The 9892-nt window shown below is 31.4% G+C and overlaps 1 protein-coding gene across 1 annotated transcript; it reads right to left on the bottom strand.

The window, feature by feature from the left end:
* Positions 1-3409: 3409 nt before the first annotated feature.
* On the bottom strand, positions 3410-8754 carry TRIADDRAFT_19120 (uncharacterized protein; the record flags this gene model as incomplete). The annotated part of the gene is made up of 5 exons (XM_002107637.1): positions 3410-3568; positions 4297-4443; positions 4949-6198; positions 6356-6453; positions 8681-8754. Coding segments are annotated over 5 exons (1728 nt in total), but the record flags the coding sequence as incomplete, so codon positions are not given.
* Positions 8755-9892: the final 1138 nt, after the last annotated feature.

The raw sequence follows: 9892 nt of genomic DNA, 5'->3' as shown, positions 1-9892 counted from the left end.
CGAATACTTCGTTCATAAATTATATTGATCGAACAGTAATAATGCTAATATCTGATGATAGCATTCAGTACACTATTCATTGTATCAGTATAATCTAACAATGAGTTGTAATTATTTCGTATCATATACAAATGAGGCCAATCGGTCCTTTACAGAGAAATATAGTGTACGTTATAGTACAACCCTCACATTAGTCAGAATTAGTACATCTATCAATTTATGGTGTAGATACAACAAAGCAAGTTTTTTCGACCATAAATAATAAACTACGTAGTAATATCTACCTCTAACGAAAAGTATCATCTATCCGGATAATACTGATGTACTGACACGCTAATCTAAGTATAAAAGATTACCATGCTACAAAGCAGTTTCCATTGACAAGTTTTTCCTAATTTCAGAACTTTGTCAATGAATCATTTCATCCTAAAAGAAGAGTCAACGTAAATAATTTTAATGGAGCAGTTAGTCCAAATACCTTAGCTTGGCAACAGCAACAAGTATTTACGCCATTTTTTACTCCCATGGCTCAGTTACCAGGAATGCCAAGTAAGTAGTAAATTATTTAGTTTCGCCGTTTATTAATTTGATTACGCATTCAATAGGTATCTACCTTTTGTCAGCAATTGCTATCTTAAACTCTTAAAGTATCGTCATTAGTACAGCAATTTAATAGCAGCAAAATTATCTTTTACCATAGTCCCTCACACACACATGCCAACGGTCCCGGCTACGGTTGGTACTGCTAATTTTATTACACCTTCTGGTGTACCACCGACATTCGTGCCTATTCAGGTATTTATCGAATATTAATAAGTAATGATTGTATTTGTGTTTTTATTTAAATTTCGTTCACGCCATTGTATCAGGTACTATTTCACTTTACGGGTTCAAGTTAACTTTAGTTAGCTTCTATGCAACCTTGTTATTATCTACGCTTATTAGTATAATATCATGCGTACTTTTATATGAAATTATTGTCATGCTCCGTCTATGGTATTAATGAAAGATTATTTTTCTTTCTTTATCATCTGTAACGATTGTGGATTCCTTCCCGTAAATGTTCCCTAGAGGATGCCTGACGGTGAGATATGATGTGACACGAGATACACTGCAATTGCCGTAACAATTTGATGTATGTTTAAATGCGCTTTAAGGGTATCACCAGATAGCGATTTTTATCTATTACGACGGACGACTGTTGATACTGAGGTTATAATCTGATTATAGGAGTAATTTCGGACTGAAAATACTTTCTGACAAACGTAATCTGATAAACATATTCGACAAGATCCATTGCTGTTGGTATACTGAAGATTATATTCTATCCAAATAATTGCAAACTAAAAGAGGCAGTATTACGATTTTACGCAAAATATCCAATATAAAAATAGCTCTCTAAAATGTTTTTAAACTATATGTTTATCACAAAGTATCAAACATTTTTAGAATTTTTTAACAGGTCTATGAATTCGAAGATCTGATAGTTAAAAAAGTTTAGGTATTTAGTAAAGATTTTATTTAATTTGATGTTCTCTGGTACTCGCGACAATGTGAATGGTCGATGGCATTGTACCCAATCATCGAGTAAAAATGACATGACTGTATCGTGAAATATCTGCCGAATTTCTATTCCTAGTACTTTCTGCGCTACGTACTATTCCGAATTTAACATGTTAGGCTATATGAGTATTTGTCGTCTATTTCTTTATATCATTATTATTATTATTGTTATCATTATTATTATATTATTATTATGATATTTATTATTACTATTATATTATTAGTATTATATTATTATTATTGTTGTCATTATCATTACTATTATTATTAATATTATTATTATTATTATTATTATCATTATCATTATTATTACGTTATAGTTATTATTATCGTTACGGTTCTACCATTGTTATTATTATTATTAATAATAATATTAGCATTGGTATTAAAATAGTAATGAACTACTGGTAACTTAATTTTTAACTAACATTTGGTGTCAATGCTGTTGATAAATATTTAAGTCAAAATTTTAGTTGCGTTTTTCCAGATCTTTAATATCAATTACAGTTTTAGCAGGACTATGTTTTAAAGAACATTATCGTGAGAAGTTAACTTACAGTATGAATATTATTACTTGCAAATATGATACTATTTATATTATTAGAGAAAGAAGTAATTATTGTTGCTTCATGTCGGTGTTTAAGAGGTTTTAATAACATGGACTATTATTCTTTGTAGAATGATAGTAGTGACATTAATGACGTATACAACATCATTTTATCGTTTACAATTACTTGAAGGAAACTGCATCCTTCACAATTTGTCAACTGTTAGCCAACTAAAAGATTTCTAACCAATGTAATATACGGAATCAGCAAGGCAAAAAAGAATCCTATAATAGAAAATTCTTGTTATAATTTTTTAAAATTACTTTTATACCGTGTATCAATTGACCATGGACAACCGAAGACGATCCACAAGGCGATCATTTTATTTATTATGTTGATACAGTAAATCTGCCCTCGATTGTTTGCTGTACCTTCAGCTATATCTTTCGAATAGAATAATTTTACAGTTAATGGAGTTAGGCGTAAAATAAAGATTGTTACAACTTCATTTCAGAATCTCTTGTTTAACAATGGATATACAATGATTGGCCAGTTATTATAGCAGCTACAATAACAAGGAGAAATAGGTGATAGAAAGCATAGTAACGATGGCTATTACCAAGATATTTCAGTACTATATTGATTTGGTCCTATTTTGCTTAATTGGCATGTTTCAAAGTCTACATAACACAGTTTATTCTAATCTTACTGAGGAAGCACTCTGGAGTCGATGGCTGAAGCGAATTCGATTACGCAATATTGCATTTCGAATATAATTATGATATTAATGGTCTTTTCTAAAATCTAATATGATTTATATTCAAATATCCATGTGTTCATTGATGATTAAAACTATAGTTTTAATAAAATTTCTGCTAATGATATTTAGATTTACTGTATTACACAGGAATTTTGCTCATTAGATGCTTTCCACGATACCATATTTAAGCAATTAGAAGTGACTGGTAATTTATCATCAACAAGTTGCCGATTTAGGGTAGAAAGAGGGGGCACAGTTTCCGATTTTTTCCTTAGTGGATCATCCTCTAAATTGATCGATCTCTGACATTCACGTAAAACAAAGTAAGTGTTCATTAATCCTTTTCCTTTAATTGCCACCTTGCCTCGCGATTGCATTCGAAACCCTTTACCTTTCAAATATCTGTCAAAGTTTATCATTTCTTTAGGATTGGTAATATTGATATTTTAAATAGAGAACACTGCGAGAATGCTCTTATAGAACACTCTAATGTAGTTCGATTTCAATGAGTGAAGGTATAAAAGCTTATTAAATTATCTTACTTGTAACAGGCTTCGCTGATGTGAATAGTACTAGGCAAGCCATGGCTTTCCATGCGACTTGCAGTATTAACAGTATCACCAAATAAGCAGTAGCGAGGCATTTTGCTTCCAACAACACCTGCAACTACCGGCCCAGAATGTATTCCAATTCTAATCTACGATAATGTAGTAAAGGTAACGTTTACCTTTTAACTCATGTTAATGAAAATAAATGGTATCAGAAGAAATTAGATTTATCCAGCAGATGCAAATACGATTACATTGTCCTATCAATTGGCTTAAGATAGGCTGTTAATGACTTTAAACAATAGCATAACTCGCTATCCATCTTAATCAATATCGTAAATGGCTAAAATGAATTCCCATTCTGGTATAAAAGATGCTATTAGTATTATTGTGATAATAATATAGAAAGATTCTACAGTACCTATCATCTCTCCAAATTATTATACTATTTTCTTGCTTATTACTGATATATTTCATGAAAGTCATTGTAATATTGGAAAGTAGATTTTAATTTCCTGTTCACCCCTTTTATTCCAATAATTTATTTACTTCATCTCTACGCATATCTAACCGGTAACAAATTGGTTACTAAATTTTATCTGAACATGAGATCTTTTACTTAAACTGTAAACGTTCTTTGCCTTAAGATAGAATCATGTAAGCATCAACGTTTTTACTTATAGTCCTTCCTAAGCAGGATATATAATAATACCTATAATACTATCACCTACACCAATTACTGAAAATATGCAGTATTTGATAACATTTATGTATTAAAATCACCATACTGTCCAGCAGATACGATCTAAATTATAGTATTAGTTGTAGCTGTAATTCTAATGATTATTATTTAAAATAAAGAATTTTTTATACTTACTCGAAGTGGTTTGTTATCAGATGGAGATGATACTTGCACAGCACAATCAACCATAGATAACGCCATTCGAGCTACTTTTTCAGCGTGATTAGCACATGGTTCCGGTAAACCTCCTACTACCATGTATGCATCACCAATAGTCTCTACCTAAACAAAATAAGGCAAACTCTACTTGTTAATGATTCGAAGTACAACACCTGATAGATTGTTATAATAGTGTTTCATTAATATCAATGAAATTAAATTCATTATGACAATCATTATCGATAATAAAGTGAATGATTTTATCTTACTAGCGAAATGATATCACTAGATGTATTAGCAAAAATGATTTACCAATGTGGTAAGAATCAATCCATCGTAAATGATCAAGTGGTTGACATAAAAGACTTCAATTAATTATGACCGAATGTTTTCACTTAAGATGATTCGATTACAAATTTTTTAAAACTAGAATTCTAGGGAAAGATGCAATTTATTGTGTTCTTATAGTACTTTCACCGCATCTGAATATAACATATGTACAGTGTAGCTGGCACTATATTCAACTTGAATTATACTCGTCTCGTTCTAAAATAATCGATTGGAGACCGCTTGACATGATGGCGAAAATAAATCAAATAATAATTTAGTATGCAACAGTAGATCTCACCTTATAAACGTCATGAACATTGGTTAGCTTGTCAAATTTCACATACAAACTGTTCAGAAACTGAACCACATCCATAGGTCTACACTGGCTGCAAATGGTTGTAAAGCCTACGATATCACTAAACATAATACTAGCTTGTTCATATTCTCCAGCCTCTACTGTATCACCATTGCGTAATCGATCGCTGACTAATGGTGGCAACATACTATGTAATAAATTATCTGCTTTAACTTTTTCCATTTCTAGGGCTACCGATGTTGCTTGCAATTGAGCAGTTGTCTCTTCTAATTGCTTAGACAGCTGAAATTCTGCTAAACGTTGCTCATTTAGTAGCAATAATTCACGAGTCATATCATGAAGTGGAATATCACTTATAAAGAGACCACGATTTTGTAAATCAGTTAACTTCTCAACTACGGGTGAGCAGATGAACATATAATGTGAACCATGTTCTTCTAATTCGACCATTTCACCTTTTAATTGAAATAAATTGCCTTCTTTAATAGATTTATCTTTACATTGTAAGATAAAATCGTTATTTCTGTAGCTTTTAATACTTCGTTTACATAGTTTAACAGGTGGTTTAAGACATTCGAAAAATTGATCCAGTCGTGGTTTATCCGCTGTATTTAAATCCTGTAAGCGTCGATAAAGACCAACACCAACACGTTTAATAATTAAATCTTGATCGAAGATAATATGAAATGGAAAAATACGGCAAAAGACTTTAGAATTGACGTATTCAGTTTGTGACTGGTAATCAAAACTCTCACTGCTGTAGCCATTCATGTGAACAAACATTGCTGCTCCAGGCTCCATTGCAATTGTTTCCGTACGTGCCAATTTAATATCGGCGTAACCTAAATCGCAAATTTCGAAGACGATGTGATGGCGATTGGCATAACGACTATTGTCAACTGTCTTACTGATTATTTTAATGGAGATTCGACGATTAAAGAGGGAGCGGGCAGCTTCTCTAGTTGCACCAACAACGATACCGAATAAATTCTCACGACACGAATAATAATGGAGGTAAAACTTTTTTGGATCATCTGAAGGCATGCACTGAAACTCTGGAGGTTTCATACCATTGAAAGTCATAGATAGATGAGCATGGAGGGCATTTAGATTACTTAAGAAATTGAAGAGGTTAGATCCAATGACTTTTATCATGCTGACATAATTAGTACGATGGCACCAAACAACAAAGAATTGTCCATAAGTTTCTAGAAATTGATCTACTGAAATACCTGTAAATGATATATTGGAGAGAAACAGCGAAAGATAGAAATAGAAAATTAGGAAGTCATTATAAGATTTTAACATCAACCTCTAATATGCTGTACTATAATTATATATTAATGCTATAGGTATGGATACACAACTAATCTATAGATCAATATATACCCAATAATTTAGAACATTCTTCAGCGACGTCTACGGTAATGTTGTCATCGTAAGGATGTTTCATGATAAATTTCTCCGGAATACAATCTATTTTATTCCTACATTGCATAAAAATTACAGCGTTACTCATTTTAGAATCTTAATATCAAAGTTAGAATATGGCAAGGATCAAATAATCTATAGATGGTAAGGTTATCTTAACGTATATTTGGTTTTCAAACACATTAAGAGTACTATATATCGCTCTTGGAAGCAACGATTCTTATTTATCTTAAGCAATTAAGTTTAATATTACAGCAACACTTTCATGGCATTTGATGAAATGGCTTTCATTAGCAATTTATATATTGAATTTTTTATAATTAATTAAATTAAATATCATGCTGATCGAAAAATCTTAATGAATTACAATAATTTTCCAAGAGTCTTATATTTTTATAGAATACTACGCGTTGCTTTTAGTGATGAAAATACCATAGCCCTAGGATCACGTCAGTTTAATAAATGCTTGCTATTTTACGCCATCTAATTAGCTTGATATATGGGTATTTCTTATACTGAAGGCCTAGTTTCTTTAATGATTTAGTATTTGTATATTAGCGTTACTAGTAGTTACAGAATAATCCAGAACAGTAAATGGGTTATAATGGATGATTTATGCAATAATACATTTTACGATATCCTATAAGATGAAGTGGCTGTCAGTAGTGATGCTGCATCTATTTCCAAGATTTCATATTAATCTATTTTAATAAATTGGCTTAATATATGCATGTATAGTTCAAATATCGATATAAGGTAGGGAATGATGCTTCTTAGGCAAAGGAGTAATTGCATCATAAATTGGGGAAGACCTTGTTTGATAATTTAAATGCAGGTAAGGAGGAGAAATAGTGGCACCTTCTGCCGTTATAGGTATATAAAATCACTTGTGTTGAATCATTGGCATATTCCTATTTATATAGTAAAGAATCTGTAACAATGTTGGTGACGTAATGCTTACTTTAATTAAGAATAACGCTACGCAATCAACAAGATATACAGAGTATATATCGAAAGTAAAGACATAATAACCCGACTGCTAAAGAAACATCAAAGGTTTAAAGAATACAGCATTTTGGTTAGCAAACTATACTTTTACAATCAGTGGACGAACGGTAAAATTAGCTCAATAAAGGATTAATGGTTTGAAATAAAATATTCAAAAACTCATGTAAGGTAAATTGAATTCTCATAATATGGAAGTTTACTAGAATTTATCAATAAGGACTGGATTTAATATAAGACGCAGTGAATATGAATAATACATTTCTACAGAAGCCTAATGTCTACTTTTACAGTAATACGAGCATATCAATAGAAATAGCAGCTGTTGAATTATCGTAGCAGAAATAATTCCTTGTTTTCAATCTTATTACAAACAAATTGGAAATTTCGTAAACAAAAGGTGTTATGGGCAACAACAAGTGAATAATCGCAGGCATACCGTACTTATTATACTGTATATCAAGTAAGGGTTAAATCAAAATAGTGCCTTGTATATTTCTAAAGCAACCTCTAAATAGTACTTTAGGCGATTCATGTCTTCAAAAGCCCGGAAATTGTATCAGCCCGATTTTCTTGATAGTCTATATCCTTCTTTCTTAAAAAATGAATCGTCTTTCACGGATATTTTTTTAAAGGGATGTAAAATTACGCTAATGTGGATAAGGTATAATTATTTATAGATGCTTAGATTTATTCCAGCAGCTTTTACGGGTTGATCAACACTTAACACATCTACAAATTGAAATCTTGCCTCAAATCTTACAAATGTTATAGTCATGCTGTGTTATACTTATACAGGACAGTACTTCGAGAAATGACTTTAATTATCGATATAAAATAGATTCTGTGAGGGAAATGTAATGATGGTTTTGTACTATTGTTCAAATTTATCGTGGCCTCAGTAACTTTGTGTAGTAAATTAAAATGCTACATACGTCCTAACTTGGAGATGATACAGCGATGATAATCTCTATTAAAAGTGATTCATAATTACTGTACAATATGCTATTTGACAAACAGTATTACCGTGCTAAAAATTCTAGAATTATTTGTTATATCCTAAGTGCGCATATACCAGTATATAGTTAAAATTAGGCAAAAGGATTAAATCTTTACGATAAAAATAATTTTTATAGCAAGTAAGGATGGTCACATCCGATAGAAATCAACTATGATAATTTCTATTAAAACTCTTCTGCACTATTAACGAGACAGAAATTACCTTCTCTATATTTCGTACCGTATCAGAGAATTAGGAATCTAGTTTAATTTTTTTACCTCAGCTGTTGCCATGTGTCTTTGCCAAATCTCTCTTCCACCAGGACTTGAAAAACATGATTGATAATACCGTACTAAATCGAAATTAGGAACAACATCGTATGTTAGTATATGCACTTGGCGATCATTATCTTGGATTTGATGTCGGATTAAATCATGTTATAATCATCTGTGGAAGGGTGGTGCGAGTTAACTAAAATTAAATTTAAGTATTCAGATAGGGTGGCAGAGAATGTCCTATCCATTTCTGCCTTCGTTAGAAATATCTTTATTATAATTTGGCGTGTTGCAGTTTTGGCATTAACAATAAATGACGTTTACGTATTTAAAGTAAAAGTGCTTAAAATATTTTCAGAGTCGATGGTCGTTTGGTTATATAAAAGTAGAACAATTAATGGCAGGGATATGAGCTGAAATAAAAATTAAATCTTTTATCTTACCATGTCTCTCTTTAAATAAAAGGCAGCGTGTGACAAATTACTTGATGGGGTAGCAGAAGCTAAAAATTCTACCTGATAGAATCACTAGAATAGCAATAAAAAGTATTACTGGCTAGATGAATGGTTATCGACCATTCCTTAATTTTTTATGCCCAACTGATGATTGCGTATTTTGGCGGCAAGAGAGGACAAGCTGTCCATACCATCTGAGGTTAACATACAGTGGATGCAGTTTTTTACGTATTTGATCCAAGATATTCTTTCCTAGTCCATGTAATCTTAGTCAGACTTTATACCTCAAGTTCATAAATCCATCAATCGATCTTCCGCTAATTAGATGAATATTATGTTTATTGTAAAACTTCCTAGCTGTATAAAAAATGTTGGAGATCAAAGGCATCAATAGATAAAAAGATCTACTGTTACCAATTCTTTAAAGATTAATGCTGCTGGCAATAAATCATCTTAGTTATTTCTAGCTATTAGGTATTTCAAATTAGTCATGGTGAGCTCTAGATTGACGTTTTAGTCACAGAAATAAATCGTATGCCGTACTAGCTCCCTCTGCCATTTTCATGAATGATTGATTAACTTGTTTTGAAAAATTAATGTACAAAACAAATAATAATTGAGAATGGACTGAGGGCTTAGATAAACGTAATACCTTCAGGCTAATTTTACAAGAGTAGAAACCCATGATCAATACTTTATAGCAATAGATTAAAAATGCGTAGTGTAAAATAAATGCCAACTTTTAGTTGATTGGTATTTC

The sequence above is a fragment of the Trichoplax adhaerens genome, genomic scaffold (assembly GCF_000150275.1).
Source record: "Trichoplax adhaerens TRIADscaffold_1 genomic scaffold, whole genome shotgun sequence".
Taxonomy (NCBI): domain Eukaryota; kingdom Metazoa; phylum Placozoa; class Uniplacotomia; order Trichoplacea; family Trichoplacidae; genus Trichoplax; species Trichoplax adhaerens.
The sequence above is the reverse complement of the archived record's forward strand: the minus strand, read 5'-3'. Positions and strand labels throughout refer to the sequence as shown.